Source organism: Anolis sagrei, chromosome 1, assembly GCF_037176765.1.
Source record: "Anolis sagrei isolate rAnoSag1 chromosome 1, rAnoSag1.mat, whole genome shotgun sequence".
NCBI classification, from domain to species: Eukaryota; Metazoa; Chordata; class Lepidosauria; order Squamata; family Dactyloidae; genus Anolis; species Anolis sagrei.
The window spans coordinates 48,461,355-48,483,466 of record NC_090021.1 but is presented as its reverse complement, the minus strand read 5'-3'; the positions used below and the strand labels follow the sequence as shown (position 1 = coordinate 48,483,466).

General features: G+C 42.8%; 2 protein-coding genes across 7 annotated transcripts in view; both read left to right on the top strand.

The window, feature by feature from the left end:
- The first annotated feature begins 163 nt into the window (after positions 1–163).
- On the top strand, positions 164–8,192 carry MYMX (myomixer, myoblast fusion factor). Of its 2 annotated transcripts, none has more exons than XM_067464313.1 (3): positions 164–542; positions 2,191–2,261; positions 7,992–8,192. In XM_067464313.1, the coding sequence occupies exon 3, from the start codon at positions 8,010–8,012 to the stop codon at positions 8,190–8,192; it is 183 nt and encodes a 60-aa protein (XP_067320414.1). In that variant the 5' UTR covers positions 164–542; positions 2,191–2,261; positions 7,992–8,009. The 2 variants fall into 2 exon arrangements, with proteins under 2 accessions (XP_067320414.1, XP_067320417.1); XM_067464316.1 differs by lacking the exon at positions 164–542 and adding an exon at positions 549–794.
- Positions 8,193–8,208: 16 nt separating this feature from the next.
- The window catches only part of LOC132761301 (spectrin beta chain, non-erythrocytic 1-like), a 67,744-nt gene continuing 53,840 nt past the window's right edge, over positions 8,209–22,112 (top strand). For 4 of the 5 annotated variants that reach the window (XM_060754053.2, XM_067464285.1, XM_060754052.2 and 1 more), the window contains exons 1-2: positions 8,209–10,953; positions 16,580–16,678. In XM_060754053.2, coding sequence (XP_060610036.2) covers positions 10,534–10,953; positions 16,580–16,678 — 519 coding nt within the window. In that variant the 5' untranslated portion in view covers positions 8,209–10,533. The remainder of the gene's footprint in view (positions 10,954–16,579; positions 16,679–22,112) is intronic. The other variant, XM_067464284.1, reaches the window with a different exon arrangement.

Here is a 22,112-nt window from a genome sequence, read left to right as displayed (position 1 = left end):
ACACATGTGTCCTTGTTATGAATATATCAAGGAAAATAAGTGACCGTCTTTATCATAGCAAGAAAAAACGTAAAAGCACTCTTAAATCTGTTGCATGTTTCAGCTTTTGATAGAGCCTTTCAACAGCTGTTCCTTGAGGCAGCTCATGAATCTGTGGTGCACAAATGTTGTGACCTTCACTCCCACCCCTTTCTCCCTTTGTATACATCAGAAGCCAGTGGCATTGCCATCCCAACAGATAGGGCATGTGCTTGTGAGCTATCGCTTGCACTGTATGTGTGTCCCTCCCCTCTCACTCTTGTTTTGGTGAGGGGAGACAGAGTTGGGTATAAGTGTCACTTAAAGGACAGCTGAGGAGCAAAGCCTTTTGGATTAATATTGTTCCTCATTGACAAAGCATATTGCCTCTCCTGGTGCAAGAAGCAAACTGTTTTGCTGGAGGCAATGCAAAGACATTAATGCTGTTTTTAGAGATCTTGGAGCTTTCTACAATTCTCTGGTGGCGGAAGAGGAGAAGACAGCCAAATAAGGAGTTCAAGACAGTAAGATCTGCTTTAGTTACACACTTTTAATGCTTCTTCTGAGAACTGTGGCCAGGGATGTATTCATGGCAAAGATTTGTGTGTGTGTGTGAGAAGCAGCTTGAGAAACTGCAAGTCACTTTTGGTGTGAGAGATTTGGCCATCTGCAAGGACGTTTCCAGTGGGAGGCTTCTCTCATGTCCTCGCATGAGAAACTGGAGCTGACAGACGGGAGCTCACTCCATCTCACGGACTCAAACAGCCAACCTTCAGGTCAGCAGTCCAGCTGGCACAAGGGTTTAATGCTTTGCACCACCACAGCTCCAATATGGCAAAGATGATCTCTAGGGTTACTGCATCAGGCTGTGAACTTCCTGTTCCATGACCTGATGGAAAAAATACAGAAAAAAAAAGCCTAACTGCAAATATGTGCTGTTCTTACCAGTCATTTAGACTAAAACTGAACATTAAAAAAAACTTCAATTCAATATATAGGGTTGAGTACAGACCTGCTTATACCTAAAGGAGATTCACTCAGTTCCTTGGGACATGAACTTAATTCCCATGTATTCCAATTGGGTTTGCTCAAAGTTTGACCAGAACTGGATCCAATGCAAAACTTTTAGCACCAAGTTACCAAGAAACAGAAGGGTACCAATATACCTTTGATGGAGTTCAAATCCAATGATGGCTTTCCTAACAAAAAAATCATGCTGCCTGTGACTTCAGTGCTCTGTTTCTGTGATTAAAGATACTGCAGGAAGAAACAAATTGGGGAAAAGTTAAACTAAGATATTTGATTTATTTTGCTTTCTGTCAACCTAGGGAAAGATGTATTCTTAAAGCATTCTTATAAAGTAAAGGAGTAAAGTATAAAAATGTATCAATCTGCCACTAAAATTAAATTCCAGTTTAAAAGGGTATTGTGGGTAATTAAAGTATTCATACAGTAAGCAATTTCATTCGTGCCTAATACATTGTTATGGATTGATTCAAAGTGTTGTTTTTAATCACTGATTTGTTTCTGCTGGGTAAAAAGGGTGTTGAGGTCATTGCCACATACTATCTGTGAACATCTTTCAGTTGAATGTCTTTAAGACGTACAATATGGCATATGTTCTTTAATCAAGAAAAGAGAAGGAATATTCATTGCTCAATTCAATAAAAATACTATACTGTACTGTCCTTTATGTCGATTTAAATATTCACTGTTTTTCCTCTTTTGTAGCGATTTTGCCCTCTTAGCCCCCATGAATATGAAGGGTGAACTGTAATAATTGCCACTATCCATTAATCAAATGTCATTATCAAAGGTTCATAATCTGCTTGCACACAAAGTGATGTAATATTTTAATAGGCTGCTCAATTTACTCAAAGTCAATTGACTCTTTTATCTTTGGATATTGCTTTTCAAAATCAATATTGCAGTACTGATATGACTCTTTAAAATGCTGTCTAGAAATGAAGGGGTTATTAAAAATATTTCAGAGACTTTAGGGACAAGGAATGATCCTCCTATATTGGCAGAAATGTAGAATAACTTTGCCCAGTTATAAGTGTAAAGAAGCCTGTTAGTGAGAATAATTCATGTGTTGTGGTTATTGATGACTATTCCTTTTTGTCTGTATTGGCAAATGTGCTCTGAGATTCTTTTTTCTTGTTTCCCTAGATTTCATTCGAGTTTCAATCCAAAAAGAACAGCATTTCCTGTATAACTAGAAAACTGTTACTGGGCTTGTGGTAAGACCATATGTGATCTATCCTGTCTCACAGAGTCATCCATCCATTACAGTCAATTAACTAAGGCAGAGCAATGAGGAGTTTTTGCTGTTTCATGTTAAGAGGCTCTTGGAGGTCAGTAAATTTGTAAGCAAATCGGGAACTTCACATTGTTCTTCTTTTCATACTTAGTTCAATAAAATTAGCTCTTGGATCTCAGCCTCAGTCATTTAATCTGATCTTGGGCTGTTCAATTGCATCTTCAAAAGCAAAAAAGGGGGTAATTTTAGAACTCAATTTAGCATGTTTGTCCCTATGATTTGGAGGCAAGGGATGCATTATTTTGATTACCTTTGCAAGGTACAATAAGAAAGGATATTGATAGAACGGGATGTTCTTAATATATATGTTCAAATGAAATTTTACCTTCACATCCATTGCATTCACAGGACATATACAGGTTCCTGTGTTCACAGGTTGGGGGTTCAAATCTGTGAGACAGGGTGAGCTCCCATATGTCAGCTCCAGCTTCCCATGCGGGGACGTAAGAGAAGCCTCCCACAGGATGGTAACATATCTGCTGAAGCAGCTGGCAGTATCTCATGTCACCTCTGACACAATAAAAAAATACTCAAAATTCCTGAAAATCACTTGCACTATCACGTAATTTGGTCACCATTGTTGTACTCATAATTTGAGGTGGATTAAAGCACCGTGAAAAAAATAGTCATTCTCTCAATACATGGCTATGCTCGGAATTTATATCAAAAGAACCATTCTCATGAACTATAATAGCCACAATCTAAATCACAAACTCTAGCACAGAATTTGGAAAAAGTTCCTTTTTTGGACTACAACGCTCAGAATCCCCATGTAGCCCAAACAAATAACTTTTTTTATTATTGTGGAGGGTCATTTGAACAAAGTAAATTATTAGTTGTATATGTTTTATATGTTTTTTAATATGCATTTAATTTTAATTTTAAATCTTTCACGGAATGTATTTTAACTGTTTGCTGTTCAAAGACATTGAATAGTTGCCCTATGTAAAGCTGCCTTGAGTCCCCTTCGGGATAGGGAAAGGTTGGATACAAATAGACTAAATAATAAATAAATAAATTAGTTGAGAGGCCTGAAATCAGACAGTCCCAACACTCATCTAAAAGGCTGGTTTCTGAGTCATAAACTAGATTAAACCCCACAAAAATACATATTTAGAAATAAGGGAGAAATCATGCCCTAACAAAATAACAACTACATTTTCTCACTGCTAACACATCTCCTGCAGTTTTAATGACATCAGGAGACAATCCTTCCTTATGGTGGTCTTTTTCTAATTGCTTTCTGTCATGAAAGTATTGATTAATATACTTTTAATTAGTCCTTGGACAATCAAATTACTTTTTCTTATGGAATGGAGACAAATTACCAGTTCACTTCTTTAAAAAAAATACTGCAACTTTCTTTTCCAAAATAAAAATGCAACAAATCTTTCCGTTTCCGTCCCATATCCATCCCTCTTAGGAATGAACAAGGTAAAAGCAAATCATGAGCCAATTCATAACTAACCACAGTGGACAGGAAGCGATTAGATACTGAAGTTGCAACCAGATGTTTAATTAGTTAATTAATAGCAAAATAGCCTTAATAAGTCCCAGTAGTATCTTTTTTCAGTCCACATTGGACACACTGTGGCCATAACTGCACTTTAAATACAAAACAAATTACCACAATTCTGAATAAATGTGGTAAAACAATCAGGAAATACTGGAATATAGTCAGTGTCTCATATGGATTCTCTGTAGAAGGACTAAGTAAACAATTTGAGATTACCTGGCTAGTTTGAAAGCATTGATAGTTTCCGGTTATGGGAAATAATATTTTGTTTAGATACTGCGAGGCAGAATACATTTAAAAATCCAGTTCTCAAACACTAAGTATGAAAAGAAGAGCAATGTGAAGTTCCCGATTTGCTTATAGTGGCATCAAACTGCATTAATACTACAATAAAGATAGATCCCTAAACTAATTAGAGTTGGGTCAAGACCATGAGGGGCCGAATGCAAGGCCTAGCACAAGTTGTATGAATATGTTTCCATATCCTATCCACTCTTTTGGGCTTCACATGATAGGACATTGCCAATAGCCTGAATCTCTTCCATGCCTTATGTCAGCATCCTGTTGTACTATGTATTGTCGAAGGCTTTCATGGCCGGAATCACTGGGTTGTTGTAGGTTTTTCTGGGCTATATGGCCATGTTCTAGAGGCATTTTCTCCTGACGTTTCACCTGCATCTATGGCAAACATCCTCAGAGGTAGTGAGGTCTGTCGGTAGTAGGAAAACGGGTTTATAAATCTGTGGAATGACCAGGGTGGGACAAAGGACTTATGTCTGCTGGAGCTAGGTGTGAATGTTTCAGCTGACCACCTTGATTAGCATTTAATTACAACAGCAAAACAACAGAGAGTAAACAATCAGGCACATCAAATCACTCTCAACAAAAGATTCCCCCCAGGCACTTCCAAGCCATTAAATGCTAATCAAGGTGGTCAGTTGAAACATTCACACCTAGCTCCAGCAGACATAAGTCCTTTGTCCCATCCTGGTCATTCCACAGATTTATAAACCCATTTTCCTACTACCAACAGAGGTAGTGACCTCTGAGGATGCTTGCCATAGATGCAGGCGAAACGTCAGGAGAAAATGCCTCTAGAATCATAGAATCAAAGAGTTGGAAGAGACCTCATGGGCCATCCAGTCCAACCCCCTGCCAAGAAGCAGGAATATTGCATTCAAATCACCCCTGACAAATGGCCATCCAGCCTCTGCTTAAAAGCTTCCAAAGAAGGAGCCTCCACCACACTCCGGGGCAGAGGGTTCCACTGCTGAACGGCTCTCACAGTCAGGAAGTTCTTCCTAATGTTCAGATAGAATCTCCTCTCTTGTAGTTTGAAGCCATTGTTCCGCGTCCTAGTCTCCAAGGAAGCAGAAAACAAGCTTGCTCCCTCCTCCCTGTGGCTTCCTCTCACATATTTATACATGGCTATTATATCTCCTCTCAGCCTTCTCTTCTTCAGGCTAAACATGCCCAGTTCCCTAAGCCGTTCCTCATAGGGCTTGTTCTCCAGCCCCTTGATCATTTTAGTCGCCCTCCTCTGGACACATTCCAGCTTGTCAATATCTCTCTTGAATTGTGGTGCCCAGAATTGGACACAATATTCCAGATGTGGTCTAACCAAAGCAGAATAGAGGGGTAGCATTACTTCCTTAGATCTAGACACTATGCTCCTATTGATGCAGGCCAAAATCCCATTGGCTTTTTTTGCCGCCACATCACATTGTTGGCTCATGTTTAACTTGTAGAACATGGCCATATAGCCCGGAAAAACCTACAACAATCCTGTTGTACTCTTGGCCACAGTTTTGCATATCCACGCAAAGTCCAGGATGTTTTAAATGTTCATACTTACAAATTGTGAAATTGTTTCTCAAATCTTATATGTGTACTTTTATTGGTGCTTCTGTATTGTTTTCGATTTGTTGTTTGAAGTTGTTTCAGGAGAAAAGTGGGATCTTAATAATAATAAATGAGGATGAGATTACCAATACCAATAATAATAATAAGGAGGGGGCGGTGGGCGGGGCTTCCTATTCTCCGGCTAATGCCCAGCGTTCTGATCCCGCCTCCAGGCTGGAGAAGGGGAGGAGTCAATCTTCTCCGTTGCCATAGTGTCCCAGGGAAGTACCTTATTCGAGTCCCTGCGCTCTTGGAGCGGCCCCACCTTGTGGAATTCAGTGGCATCATCGCCTCCGTTGCCAGGGCGACGGCGATGCCCGGGCCCTGAGGGGGAGAGGGTCCCAGCCTGTCCATCAACCCAAGGGAGGAAAAAGAATACATCCCACGCTTGAAGATTCCAGTGCCCCCGCCCGCTATGCGCATGCGCACCAGACAAAGACGCTGAACTCCTCTGCGCTCTACTCTCGACTTTTAGTAGAAGCCGTAGTTTGATCCTACTTTAGAAGCCAAGTCCTGGTGCCACAGATTCCTGGGAGTTGCCCTTTACAAAGTCTGTAGTGCTGTTGCCTCATCGAACGACAGCTCCCAGGATTCGGCAGTTAAAGTGGTGTCTAACTGGGTTCCTGAGCGTTTTCCATGTTGCAAAAGCATCCTCTCCTGATGTTGCGCCCGCATCTATGACAGGCATTCTCCGAGGTTGTGAGGTCTGTTGGAAACTAGGAATAGGGGGTTTATATATCTGTTGAATGTCCAGGGTGGGAGAAAGAACTCTTGTCTGTTTGAGGAAAGTGAATGTTGCAATTGGCCACCTTGATTAGCATTGAATGGCCTTGCAGCTTCAAAGCCTGGCTGCTTCCTGGCGGGGGCATCCTTTGTTGGAAGGTGTTAACTGGCCCAGATGGTTTCTTGTCTTGAATCTCCCTGTCTTCTGAGAGTTGTTCTTTATTTATCAGGGCCAGTTAGCACCTCCCAACAAAGGATTCCCCCAGGCAGGAAGTAGTCAGGCTTTGAAGCTGCAAGACCATTCAAGGTGGCCAATTGCAACATTCACACTTGTGCAACCTTCATACCTGCAGCTTCAAAGCCTGGCTGCTTCTTTCCTGGGATACTCCTTTGTTGGGAGGTGTCAACCGGCTCTGATAAAGAACAACACTCAGAAGATGGGAATTCCAGACAAGATACAATGAGGGCCAGTTAACATCTCCAAACAAAGGATTCCCTCAGGCAGGAAGCAGCCAGGCTTTCAAGTTGCCAAACTATTCAATGCTAATCAAGGTGGCCAATTGCAACATTCACACTTGTACAACCTTCACACTTGCAGCTTCAAAGCCTTGCTGCTTCCTGTTTGGGGTACTCCTTTTTTGGGAGGTGTCAACTGGCCCTGATAAAGAACAACACTCAGAAGACGGGAATTCCAAACAAGAAACAATCAAGGCTAGTTAACATCTCCCAACAAAGGATTCCCCCAGGCAGAAAGCAGCTAGGCTTTGAAGTTGCCAGGCTATTCAATGCTAATCAAGACGGTCAATTACAACATCCAAACCTGCCTCAAACTGACAAGAGTTCTTTCTCCCACCTTGAACATTCCACAGATAGATAAACCCCACATGCCTAGTTTCCAGCAGACCTCACAACCTCTGAGGATGCCTGCCATAGATGTGGGCGAAACGTCAGGAGAGAATGCTTCTGGAACATACAGCCCGGAAAACTCACAGCAACCCAGGCGAGGGATCGCAAGGGAAAGAGCTTCTTCACCTGTTGAATGGGTTCATATCTAGGCATCGCTTCAGAGTAGTCGTGCTCCACTCTCAGAGCGGCTTACAAACCGGGACTTTGCCGCCAGTCTGACAGTCCCTTCGGCTTCTTTGCCCTGCCCGGTGGCTTGAGGGGAAGGCGTTTGGCGAGTGGCCAGGGCTTGGGGAAGCTGCCTTTCCTCCCCTTCCTTCCTTCCCTCCCTGTTTCCTTCCTTTTCCCCAAGCGGCATGACCTCATGCGAAAGAACTCCCCGCTGCTGCCTGAGTGACGGAGTGGGCTAAATATAGGGCCCGGGAGAGGACAGAGAGGGGAGGTTGAAGGGGAGGGGAGGGGGGGGAAAGAGAGAGAGAGAGAAGAGAGGAAGGCTCCACCCCCTGGAGCCCCCCTCCCCCTCTCCCCCCCAACTTCCCCGGGCGCGTGCCTTGCCTTAGCCTCGCTTTCCCCCCGGCGCATCATGGTCTCCCTTTCCCCCCTCAGGTCCCGGCCGAGCGCAGCATGCCGGCCCTGCTCCTGCTCCTGCGCGCCCTCCTGACCCGCCTGCTGCTCTTGGCCCGGAGGCGCCTCCTCCCGCTCCTCCGCCGCCTCGGAGCCCGGGTGACCTCCCAGGAGTCCCGCCAAGCCCTCCTCACCTGCCTCCTCTGCGTCCTCAACCTGCGCAAGAAGGTGGATCGCGACTGAAGAGGAGAAGAGGAAGCAGGAGAAAAGGAAGAGGATTCAGTCCTCTTCTAGCCCCAACTCTGCCCAATGGAGCCCCTCAGCACCTGCCCCGACTGCTCCCCTTTGGCTGAGACCCCCCTTTGAGGGAAGGAGGGTCTTCTCTCTTTCAGGGCGACAGGGGGCGCTCCGGAGGCGACGAAGAAGAGGGGGAGGGGGAGGACTCCGCCCTGCGCAGGTGAAGGGCATCGGCTGCCCCTCCTCACACGCTCCCTTGTTAAGGCTTCACTTGGAGAGGACAAGAAGGCCGACGTCATCCTCGAGCAGCCAGTTTCCCTCCTGACGTTTTCAGGGCGATAGGGGGCGCCCTGGAGGAGGAGAGGAGGAGGAGGAAGAAGAAGAAGAAGAAGAGAAGGACTCTGCTTTGCCCAGCCACCAACTCTATTCAAGTGAGTGGCACCTCCTCCTCCTCCTTTGCTTGGACTTGACTCCAAAGTGAGAAGGAAGACCTCCTCCCAGAGCAGCCAGTTCTTCTCCAACACTTTCAGGCACTCTGGAGGTTTTGATTTTTTGTTTGTGTCAAGAGCAACTTGAGAAACTGCAAGTCGCTTCTGGTATGAGAGACTTGTCTGTCTGAAAGGGGACGCCAGATGTTTTTGATGTTTTACCATCCTCGTGGAAGGTTTCTCTCATGTCCCCACATGGGGAGTTGGAGCTGACAGAGGGAGCTCTACCCGATCTCCCCGGATTCGAACAGCTGACCTCTCGGTCAGCAGTCCTGCCAGCACAAAGGTTTATCCATTGTGCCAACGGGCCACTCTGGAGGTGAGGAAGAGGAAGAAGACACAGCCTTTGCAGCCCCTACTCTTAGGTGATGGTGTGTTTTTAGCAATGTTGTAACTTGCCTTGAGCCACAAGGAGAGGCGGGTAAGAATTATTATTATTATTATTATTATTATTATTATTATTATTCACTCTGCACAAGTAAGTGGCATTGGCAGCCCTCAGCACCAGCAGCCACCAATTCCTTCTCCCTTCCTGAGATTTTACTTTGAGGGAGTGAGAACAAAAGTTTCATGCTAGAGCAGCGGACTTTGTGTCAACGTTGGGGCCTTGATGCTTTCGGGACAAGAGATTTGCCATAATCTGTAAGCCTCTCTGAGTCCCCTTTGGGGTGAGAAAAGCAGGGTATAAATATAGTAAATAAATAGTAATTAAGAGGAGATTCCCTGGGGGCCAGGAGGAGGAGGATTCACAATTGTACAGCCAACTATGTGCAAGTGAGTGGCCCCTGCAACTTCTCCCACAGCTTCCTTTGCTTTGATTTCATTTGGAGGGAGCAAGAAGGAAAATGTCACCCTAGAACAGCTTGTTCTTGAATGGAAGGGCCTTCACACTTTCAGATCCTCTGGAGGTGAGGAAGAGGAGGAGGAAGACTGAGCCTTTGCAATGCCAACTCTGCTCAGGTGAGGGGCACTGTCAGTCCTTCACCACTTACAGCCACCTGCTCCTTCTCCCTTGTGGGGACACAAGGAAACATCACCTTAGAGCAGCCCATTCCACTCCAAGAGGAGGAACTTGGCCATTTCAGGGTGGTAAGGAGCGCTCTGGAAGTGAAGAGGAGAAAGAAGAAGACTCAGCCTTTGCAGCCCCAATTCTGCGCTGGTGAATTGTACCAGCAGTCTCTCAGCACCTGCAGCTGCCTCCTCCTCCTCCTCCCTTGCAGAGACTTCATTTGGAGGGAGGGAGAAGGAAAACGTCATCCTAAAGCTGGCCTTTCAGGGCGATAGGGGGCGCTCTGGTTGCCCAAGCCAGGAAAAGGGAGCCTTCAGCAGCCCTCAGGAGAAGGAGAAAGGCTCCCTCTCTGATCTCATTCCTCCAGATCCACCCCCAGGCAAACTCTTCCAGCTTCATGTTTCTGAGAATTATTTCCACCACCCCCTTTTTGCTTTGAAGCCAGGCCTGAGCTCCCACCCACGGCTCTGTTCTGCTCCACGCTTTGGTTTTTCTCATGGTGCTTGCATGTGGTTCCCCATCGCCACAGTGGCTAGAGAGGTCTGGAAGGGTGGCCGCAGCATGACTTCAACTGCTTGGGATCCAGAAAAGATCAGAAGCTCTTTTTTGGGGGACCCATCAAGGCAAGCTTGAGTTCTAGGAGAATTCTGAAGTAAGGCTGGCCAGTTAAGCAAATGCTTTGCAACATTTAACTCGTGTGGCGGAACTGAACAAGAATTTCGTCTCTAGAGACTTTGGCATTAGATTTGTTACCTTTTTCTAGGATTCTCCAACCTTTGAATGCCTTGAACTAAATAATCTGGGTGACAGACACACATACACACACACCGGGTCCAATGCTTGAGGAACAATGTCCGACAGCACAGCAAGGAAAGTCCAGCCATTCACAATCAGTACAAAGCTTTCCTTACCAAAGTGCTCTCTGGATTTTCCGGGAGAAAGCTGTCAAGGCATCTCTATCACTGCTCTGGATAACTCTGGCTTGCACAAAAACCTCAATGAGAGTGTTTCTCTGTATCTGGCTCGGAGTTCCCCAGTGCCCACAGGAGATGGATTCAAGAGCACCAGCCCAAATGAGGGTTCTGTCACCCATGAAGATCGCCTCAACTGCAACTCCTTGTCCCGCTCCATCAAGAAGATCACACTGTCCAACTGGCAGGGGGAGCCTGGTCCAGGTGAGCGGCATGGGATGCTTGGGGGCTCTCGCCATGGCAGCTCTGAGAGGAACTGCAATAACAACAACTGCAGAACAGGAAAAGCACAGTTCAAGGTAAGCTATTCCTTACCCACCCCACCCTTTATTTTGTTAGGCTCGGGCACTCCTTTCCTAATCTCTGTGTTGAAATCTAATCCCCACCCGGTTTCTTCTCAGTCTCTGGAATCTTTTGTCCCCCTCATCATGTATGTAGCTGGGTTGGCAATTCAAGGGTCAATTTGTGTCATGATTATTTTTTTTTTACCATGTCTTATCTATGTCTTCCTCTGGTGGAATCTCAGTCACTCGGGAGCTTTGCATTATTACTTCTCACTTTGTGGCAAAAGTAACTCTAAGCAAGTTGACAGTAGGAAATGAGGAGCTTATTGGAGACAAATGAAGTCATTTTTTTTCTTAGACTGAACAAAGCTCCTTTTGGCTCGGAAGCATCTTTCTCTGTCATAATGGACTTCATTGTCTGATACTGTTATTGTGAAAACTGTCAGCCTGCTTGGAAATTAGTTTTCACACAACTCTTCCAAAAATTGAGATTATAGCATTGGGTTTGTTTGAGGTTTTTGAGGGTGTGGGGGTTTCCTTTTCTGAATTATTTCATTTCCATGTTCTGAGTTCATATGTCCCCTCTTTGTATATACAATCTATTGATGGTGTCATGAAGAAGAAAAAACAACAACTTGGAACATGCTGTAACAAGCCTAGGAAATGTTACCAAGCACCTAAGTTTTCCTCTTCCAGCAAACTTTCTAACAAGGCATGTCAGTTCTGGGCAGACTTTGTAAGAATATGGCATGCAGAGTGAAACTGGCAAGGGCTTGGATGTACAGCGGTTGAAAGCATGCAGTAGTAATACCCAGGCTTGAATGTAAAGGATAGAGTTGCTCATACTGTAGAAGGCTACTGTTCTAGTTTTCTCAGCCTGAGACTCCCTCATTGATGCTTGTAATTCAGAGCTGCCTTCTTTACTTGCTCAAGAGTTTTCTATGTAGACACAAGAAGAGCTTAGAAAAGTTACCTCTTTGGATTACAATTTCCACCATCCCCCAGTCAGTGTGGTAACTACAAATATCCTGCTATAGCAAATCCAGGCTGGTTTTGAGCAGAATTGGAAAACAAATTGCAGTATTACCTCTGGCTAATTGTGTGGGTTTAGAAAAAACACGCCCTGAACTTTTTGTGGGAAAAGGGTAGGCAAATCTCTGGAAAATGCATTGTCAGTCACATTTTCTCCAAGTGAATGTTTCAGGTGAATGTCTCAGGATTACATCAGATTGATTTTCTCATTATAAAAGTTCACCACTACAGCTGTTTACTAACCAAATTCCCTGCATGGATTTTAAATATTAGAGATGGACAATATGCAATACTGTGGTTAAATCCATGATGTCATGGTATGCTAGCATTTAGTTTTTTGAGCTTACGAAACATGTCCCAGTAGGCTAAACTGAGGCCGCGCAGCTCAGTTTTGAGCAAAGATTTTGACAGATTTCTTGTAATGTATGGCAAAGGCATTACCTCACTGTGCTATCTCATCAGCTTCAGGGAAAGTGGCCTTCAAGCTGACCTTGAAATCCTGGCCAAGATTCTGTGTGCATAAGTCCTTCTGTATTTCCCTGGCACTGAGCCTGGCAGAACCCAGACTGGTTCGTCCCTTAGGTGCATTAATCTACCCCTTCATTTGTGTGGTCAGCACCAGCCAGTGAGCCTTGGTGCCAGTTGGGTCTCCATTGAAGTACCCACTTTCCAAAGCAATAGAAAGAAGGTTAACTGGGTTCTTGTTTTCACATGTGCTCCCGGCTGCTGCTTGTTGGATGGGATGAGAGGCAGGGAGGGAGGAGTAGAGCGGGGGAGCGTTGCCTCTGCAATCCAAGCAGAGCTGCTCTGCAGGAAGGATGAGATCATCTTGCGCTGACAGCCTTGTTTTCCTGCAGCTGATGGATTGAGGGGGTTTCGTATGTAAATAAAACACTTATGTCACCTGAAAGCTTATCTCCCACAACTGAGCTCAAGCTGGGGAAGTGCCAAGTGGGCTGTAGTGGTGGTAGGTAATATTTAAATATAAGGACAGGTTTAACCATGAGTCTTTCCAGCCACAGGGCATCATGCCCAGCAATGTAACAGCCGTTCAGTGTTTCTAACAACCAGCCATCCCATAAATAGGACAGGAGCAAAGCACCACCAATGAATCTATCAGCATTTTCCTCAACAGAGAAGTCAATTTGCTTTGTCTCCAGCTGGATCTGCACTGTCCTACATCCCAGGATCAGATTCCGAATTATCTGCTTTGAACTGGATTATATGAGCCTACACTGCCAGATAATCTGGAATAGACAGATAATTGCTTTTAGGGTATTTGTTGTGATGTTTACTTATGTTTGCTTAACTATGTCTTTTTGGATTGTTTTGTTTTATTTTTCATCACAATGCTTACGGTAATTCTTTGTCGTACGCTTACTTATTATTGTTGCTTTATTGTGTATTATTTTGATATGTTTGTACTCACCTGAGGCATTGCATTTTTTTGTATGTGTAAACTGCCCTGAGTCACTTCAGTGAGAGAGGGCGGTCTAGAAATAAAGTATTATTATTATTATTATTATTATTATTATTATTACCTGGGATCAGATCCTGGAATATAGGGAGTGTTGATCCAGCTTCAGCCACCCAGCTTCCCAATGCAGAGCTCTTTCATGTTCTTTATGTTTTATCCAGATAATAAGATATCCTAAGCCAATTTGAGTCTCATTCTGCAGAGAAAAAGCAGGGTATAAATAAATATATTAAAACAATACCCCAGACTTTTCTCTTAGTATATATGTCTCCAATAAAAAGGACTGTTCCACTTCCAAGGTGGAATAGTCTTTTTTGCTCCTTCATTTGCTGAAGAATAGCCTCTCATCAGGAAGCTAGCTAAGAAATGTTCTGGATTTTTTTAACCACCTGTCCACTAGACCTCAGTGCATTACAGCAAGTAATAAAGAAAAGGTACATCCATAGGAAAATCCATTAGCAGGTAATTCAAACATTTAAAGAACATCCCACCATGCATCCCTAGGGATATAAGATATTCTAAACAGCAAGAAATATAATGTAAATATTGCAATTTTTTTTACATAGCAGATTGCACCCCTCCCACCTCAAATTAAACTTTCTGATGGATTGGGGCTCAAAACAGTTGAGTTTGTCTGATCAAACCATTCCATATACATAACAAGCCCTAGGCAGTTCTACAAAAACGCATTTCACAATACTTGTAAGTAAGCCCACAAGGACTAATTTTCAAATAAAATGCAAAAGTTTGCAGTATTAGAAGCTCAACACTGAGGAAATGGATGCAGTTTTATTTAACAAAGTATAAGGTATTCTGTGTCCAGAGAAACAGAAGTAAATAATGCAGAAAGTGCACACAAACTGCCATTTCTGCAGAAAGTGCAGTTATTATTGAAATAATATATGCACATATTTATCTTACTCTTTTTGTTATAATTCTTTGATCATATCTTGTCAGTATTTTAGTGATTTAGGGGCCCTTCCACGCAGCCTTATATCCCAGAATATTAAGGCAGAAAATTCAGAATATCTGCTTTGAACTGGGTTATCTGAGTCCACACTCAGATAATGTGGGATTTTCTGCCTTGATATTCTGGGATATAGGGCTGGGTGGAAGGGCCCTAAGTCTCAGTTTTTGTTAAATGTGTGACCGCAGCAGCAGTTCTCTCTTTTGTTCTGAATCATGAACTCTGATAAGCATTTGTGTTCCCTGGGTGATGCCTCTCTGCCAAGGTGACGTCATCCCCTTTGTTCTTTTCAATGGAAACTTCTCCAGATCAGTATTTTCCTCCCTGCTCATCCTGATAAGTGCAGCCATATGCACACTGACTCTACCTTTATTTATTTATTGGCCATTCCTTAGGAGTGAGCCAAATTTGTAACCATCATCTGCTCAAAGGGCGTACCAGAATGAGCTATGCTGGTGAAAGGACATTGACTTCATGTTTCATCACAAAACTCTGTGGTACTTCTTTAGCACATTACCTTCTAAAAATGGTGCTATTCCTGGAGATAGTGCTTGTGACTGCTGTATTCGGGGAGTTACTTTATTCCTTGGCTGCTAATAAGTATCACAGAGAACAATGTGTTCTAATACTGCAGTCATCCTTCCTAGTTAAATCTGGCCATTTCCCATGTGAATGATCTGTTTTACTTTCCAAACAGAATAATTTTTGTGTAAACTTGAAGGATGGTGTTTTCTTGAAGTCACTTAATTTGAAATGTTATCCTCTCAGGAAAACATATGGTACAAGTAAACATACAGTATTGGGTAAGCTCTAGATCTTGGGAACCTATTAGTTTGGGGCCTTTTTCACTGTCCCTTTTCTGACAACATTTGAATAGTATTGACTTCCATTCCCATTTGGCAGCCTAGAATCATAGAATAATAGAATTGGAAGAGACCACATTGGCATTCTAGTCCAATCATCTGCCATGCAAGAAAAGCACAATCAAAGCACCCTCAACAGATGGCCATCCAGCCTGTTTAAAAGCCTCCAAGAAAGGAGCTTCCACCACACTCTGAGACAGAGAATTCCACTGTTGAATAGCTCTTACAGTCAGGAAGTTTTTCCTAATGTTCAAGTGGAATCTCCTTCCCTATAATTCGAACACAAATAATACTTAAATGAAAAACCATAGATCGAATGTTGGGCTTTCATGTAGGTTTGCATCTTAGCTGAACAAATCTTTCTGCCAGGTAATGATTTTTGGAAAACCACATTTAATGTGTTGCCGAAGGCTTTCATGGCTGGAATCACTGAGTTGCTGTGAGTTTTCCGGGCTGTATGGCCATGTTCCAGAAGCATTCCCTCCTGATGTTTTGCCCACATCTGTGGCAGGCATCCTAAGAGGTTGTGAGGTCTGTTGGAAACTAGGCAAGTGAGGTTTATATCTCTGTTGCAATTGGTCACCTTGATTAGCATTAAATGGCCTTTTCTGCCTTGCCTCAAGCAGAGAAGAGTTCTTTCTCCCACCCTGGACATTCCACATATGTGGATGAAATGTCAGGAGAGAATGCTTCTGGAAGATCGCCATACAGCCCAGAAAACTCACAGCAACCAAACTATATTTAACTTCTGTACTTCTTTTGTGTTTGGCAATATATCCAAATTAAATGTTGAAGATGATGAAGATGAGGCCAACAAATGTTTACTTTTGGCCATCATCTCATAGAGTCATCGAACTGGAATTGATCTTAAGGGCCATCCTGTCCAACCCCATTCTGCCATGCAGGAGCACACAAATTAAAGCACTCTCAACAGATGGCCATGCAGGCTCTGTTTAAAATCCCCCAGAGAAAGAGACTCTATCATTCTCTGAAGCAGCTTATTCTCTTAGAATGGTTACAGGTGTGTTTGCAAAAAAGCAGTAATAGATGAATATATGTATTTAAAACAACAACTGGGGGGCATGGCAGATCTCAAAGCATTGCCTGGAGATATTATGCTTTATGCAGAAGTTGGGCAATGATGGTGAAATCTGGGCTTGAAAAAAATTCATTTACTCTTCCACTCCAGCCTGAACAGCTTAAAAAACCAGCCACCTAATTAAGTGGCCTTTGGAATCCTAGAAGATGTAATATAGCTAGGTGAAACTTCATTCTCACCTGTTACATTACTTCCCCTTCTAGGTCTTTCTCAAAAAAGAGGGAGGAATAGATGAAGAAAAGCAAGAAGTCAGGAAGCTCCAAGCTGGGAGTTGTTCTTCAGCAGCTGCTCCCCTTCACATGGTATGTGTCATTGTATCTTTCTCGTTCAGTTTTTCCAAACCAGTGGCCACACTGGCTGTGGATAACAAGACTCTTAACATAGGGTGAGCTCCCATCTGTCAGCCCCAGCTTCCCATGTGGGGACATGAGAGAAGCCTCCCACGGGATGGTAACACATCTAGGCATTCCCTGGGCAACATCCTTGCAGATGGCCAATTCTCTCACAGCAGAAGCAACTTGCCTTGATAAAAAACCTCAAAAACTCATAAGAGTGGTAATGCAATCCTTCCACGTTCTGAGCAGTGCTGAAATATTTTATATTCAACTATAGGGCTCAAATCTGTCCTAGCCAACCTGCTGCTCTCCAAATGTTGTGGATTACGTGATCTAAAAGCCAAAACATCTGGAGTACAGAAGGCCGGGGCAAATGCTGATTTAAGTTGCTGTTCTTTGTAATGCTGCTAAACAAGATTCTTCTGCCTGGTGTATTGACCAATATCTAGCCCGGCAATATTTAAAAGGCCGATGTATTAGCTGTTTGGAGTAAAATAAATGTATTATTTAGATGCAATAAACTTTATTAAATAACTTATGTTAAGTATTCTGTAGGGTCCTTGGAAAGTTAAATGTTCTGGCCCTTTTCTATGGGATCTTACATTATGTTTAAGAGTGGAACATGGAAGCAAAATGGTGAAAGAAACATAGGAGTATATTACCGTGAATGGTAATTAGGGAATTAATGACATTGTTGGAAAATACTATTGTATCATCATGGGTGTTGTTTAACTAAATATTTTCAAAAAGTAAAACTAGGAATAGTGGTAAGAAGTAGTACCATATCAATAATGCATAATGCTCAGAGTCTGCTCATCAGTGCTTTTGTTGTACAATATCTCAGTAGGTAAAGCATTATTTGAAAGGAAGATCTGTAAACAGTGACCAAGAAATGGAGAAAAGATGGTCACGGATTGTGCATGAAAATTGGACATACTGAAAGTCCTTTTGACCGGGGTAAACTTCAATAAAGTAAAGTTTTGCAGAATTGCTATTAGGCAGGTGTTTTAAATAGGCACCCATTCAGTAGTACTGCCTCAATGGAGGTGTGATGTGCAATTCGATTTGAAGGCACAAACACATAGAAAATGTTAGGGGACTTACTTGTGAATCCTCAGAAGCTATGCCTGCCCCATGACAGTCTCCTTTTTTGTCTCCCTTTACGAAGTGCCTTCCTTGCTCATTTCCAGTCCCCTTCCTCATTCCTTTTAGGGAGAGATGCACAGCCACCTTGAGTCTTTTCCTGGGAAAAAGGTGGGATATACATGCCATAAATAAATAAATAAACAGGTTTCAAAACCCCAGGGTTTCTTCATTAGTCAAAGATAGCAAAAAGCACACAGAGGAAGGGAAGTAGGGGTATTAGGAATTCAGATTTGAAAGGGGATAGAAACCTCATAGGATAGGCACTTCTCGACTTCAGTAAATCCCAATGTTCTGCTGTTCCTATGAAGGAACGTTCACTTACTCCTGAATGAGTCCAGCTTACTAAAAATATGTACATGACAGACCTAATTCTATGTGTCATCTGCAGCTAAATAAGGATTTTGGTAGCAGATGAGGGTTAACTTTGTGGCCTTATTGTAAACCTATTTTTACAGGGCTACAACCTCTTCAGAATATGCATCTAAATTGATCTTAAAGTTTATCACACTTGTGAGTCATGTTCTACATATAGTATGGCCCTGCCCCTGGCCCCTCTCAGCTTAGAGGTCTTGTTTTGCAAAAACTGTGTGGTATGTGTGCTGTCAGTGTTTTGCACACAGGAGTGTTGAGCTTCTTGTTCCATGTTCTCCCATTTAAGAGCAGCCAGTACTGACCTTCCTTCCTGCAGTGGGATTTGAGATACTGTGTTTACAAATTTAGCCCTCCATGGTAGTTTGCAGCTGGACCTTGGACTGCATTTGGAAGGAAGCCATTTCTGTAGCTGGCTGACCTTAGCTGCCTTGGAACAGTGACAGAACATTACATCATGGCTGACCAGAAGAACAAAGCTTGGAAAAATTTCAGAGTTTCTCTCACTTGACGAGTTACTTAAAATAAGTGTCTCCAGGCTGCCTTTGAGAAGTAGGGCCTGAGCTCATTTCTAAAGAAAGCAGGGAGGGAAAGTCACCCATTTGTTTCAGGAGCATCTTTGCTTAAGGACTGAGCATAACAGGAAAAAAAATAGAAATTTAGATTTACTGTCCCTTGAGCTTGAGAAGTAAAGAAGGGGTGGTCAGGATAGTAGCATGAGATGAAGCTACAGATTGTTTCTTTACAAATTTTCCTGGGGTGCATCTACACTGTAGAATTAATGCAGTTTGGGACCGCTTTAACTGCCATCACTCATTGTGCCAGCAGGACTGAAGAACAACAGGTCGTAGGTTAGAATCTGGGGAGAGTGTGAATGAGCTCTGTCTGTCAGCTTCAGCTCTCCATGCAGGGACATGAGAGAAGCTCCAACAAGGATGGTAAACATCAAAACATCCGGGTATCCCCTGGGCAACGTCCTTGCAGACGGCCAATTCTCTCACACTAGAAGCGACTTACAGTTTCTCAAGTCGCTCATGACACAAAAAAAGGGAGTTGTTGTTTTACAAGGTCTTCTTCAGACTTCTCTGCCAAGGAGTGTGGGTGCCTCACCAAACTACAAATTCCATAATTCCATAGCATTGAGCTATGACAGTTACAATGGTTTGTCTCAACTACATTGCTGATGCACCTTGGAGTATATGTTTAGCTTATCTCAGGTAGAACTTGAGAAAGTTACTTTTTTTGGACTATAGCTTCCACCAGCCATATTGGCTGAGGCGATCTAGAACTGTAGTCTGAAAAGTAACTTTTCCAAGCACTGACCTCATGCTTGATTCTCAGTAGTCTTCAACAGGAAAGATGTCTGGAAACTTTTCTCTGGAATCATTCCACCAGTCAGGCGTGCATTTGTATAGAGTTAGAGAGACCATTCATTCACTTGTGATAAATCAGACCCTTGCAGTGAATTAACAATGTGAAAACATTGAAGGATTTCAAGGGAACCAAACTGGATGAATGAACAGTCTGGTGGTGGCAGAATAAATGGGTCCGGGATTAGTCAGGGAGCTCATATGGGTCAGATTCTTATGCCGTGATGTGAGAGACAGATGCTGTCATAGAATAGAAACTTGCCAAGAAGTGAGAGATCAAGCAAATAAATAAGAAATGTGTCTTCCGCATAGCAATAGGGATCTTAGCACTTCATCCATTTGAGATTATTCTCAAAGACCCTATATGACAAGAGAAGGCATATTTCTTCATTCACACATCAACCTTGTTGCAGAGGTAAGTCCCATCTTTTAATAGGCACAGTGCATACAGAGAAAGCAGTGCTGAATCCTCCTCAGTGTTATCTCACTACACTATATCACAGGAACAAAGAACAGGAACAAAATCTGAGACTTTCTTTTCTTTTGTCAGTCTGGGCGAGCTGAAAATTTCAAAGGCTCGGGATACATTTAACAAAGCAACAATGTATGTGCGAGACTCCCAAATTCTGTCTCAGAGTAGGTTACTCCAAGCTGTGTTACTATGTCAAAGATACTTCAGAATTCACAGTAGTAAAAGTGCAATTCTCATATTATAATTCAACAAAGGATATACTATTCATGGAATAAGTAACAGACATAAATAAAAGCATATAGAAACAACTATATAGCATATAGAAATAAGTCCTGGAACTGTGAAAAGTCTTGAGTCCAATACCAGTAGTAGTCGAAAAAATTGTAGTTTTAGAAGGCCTTCCATCTTTTATACCAAATAATATTGGCACTTCACCAAACTACTAGTCCCATGATTCTATAGCATTAAGCCATGACTGCTAAAGTGGGTCAAATTGTATTAATACTACAGTGTAGATATAACTTTAATGAGAGGCTGTTGAATCCTCTTTATTTAATTATACAAGTTGTGATATTCAACATAGTTCCTGATATGCACAGAATAGAAATGAATAAACCTATTTAAACGTACAAGGAAGAACATGAGTCCTAGGCACTACTTCCTTGGGATGTCACAAGAAATGCTCCTTGGTGATGTCAAAAGGAGCAGACCCTGGTAATGTCATGAGGGATGACAGTATAAAACACAGTTGTACAGTGTATGCCATTCAAATAAAAATACCTTTTCTAATAAGTCAGGGAAATATACATATGTGTGTACACCAACTTTTCAAAGCAATTTTCTTGTGCTGAGATTTCTCCCCTACACTTTGGGGACTGAGAAAGAGGGTCAGGCCTTGTGAGCTACAAACCCTTTTCATTGATATCTGACCTGTTTTCCTATCACGGATTCAACCAACCAGAGCTGGAAAATATTAAAAAAAAATAGTAGGTTGCTGTAAGGTTGTGAGGTCAGACCTCACAACCTCTGAGGATGCCTGCCATAGATGCAGGTGAAATGTCAGGAGAGAATGCTTCTGAAACATGTTCAAAACCCCCCAAAAAACTTACAGCAACCCAGTAATTCTGGCCATAAAGGCTTAGACAACACATTAAAAAATAATTCAAAAGCAAACCTTGATTTTGTCACATGCAGAGTGATACACTAATGTTAGGCACACCCTGCTGTAGTTTCCCACTGTTTCACGGATCCTCAGAGTCTCTCTAGGATTCTTTTGAGTGGTTCATCATTTTATATAAGGAACATCACGTTACTAATTGTCATTTGTATATAATGGAACTTGAGCATCCACAGATTCTGGTATCCATGAGGAATCCTGGGACCAAACCCAGGCAGATACAGGGGCTCACTGCTTTATTAGGTGGTCAAAACACACCATGCTTAAACTTATGTAAACCTTAATTCTTAACTATGAAGTTTCTTACAAATATACTTAGAAGTGCCCCCAATGAGCTCAGTGTTGCTTATTCCAAATAAGAATACAGTACATAAAATAGTTTGCAAGCAGTATTTATTGTTCTTAGGAGCTATCAATTACCACAGCTGCCTTTTTATTGCTTTATTGTTTAGTACACTTTTAATGGGAAATTTCCGAGAAAGCTTAACTGCATAGGAGTCTTGGTGATCCAATTTTGCCAGATCATTTGGTAGAGGGGCTTAACCTGCCTAGGGAAGGCTTTAACCCTACCACCCCATCCCTGCTCCTGATCCAAGATCATTGGGCACAGCATCTGAGGCTTCTGGGAGTTGAAGTCCCCGAACACCTAGAGGACAAAGTTTGAGAATCAGTGTTATAAACTTGGCTAGTTTCCAACAGACCTCACAACCTCTGAGGATGCCTGCCATAGATGTAGGTGAAACATCAGGAGAGAATGCTTCTGGAACATGGCCATACAGTCCGGAAAAGTCACAGCAACCCAGTCACTGTTATATTTATTTATATTCTGTCTTTCCTCCAGTTTGGGACTTAGGCTGGGTTACAGCA

What these genes read in the sequence shown, in the direction of transcription:
- MYMX (XM_067464313.1), top strand. Translation starts at nt 8,010, where the DNA reads ATGCCGGCCCTGCTCCTGCTCCTGCGCGCCCTCCTGACCCGCCTGCTG.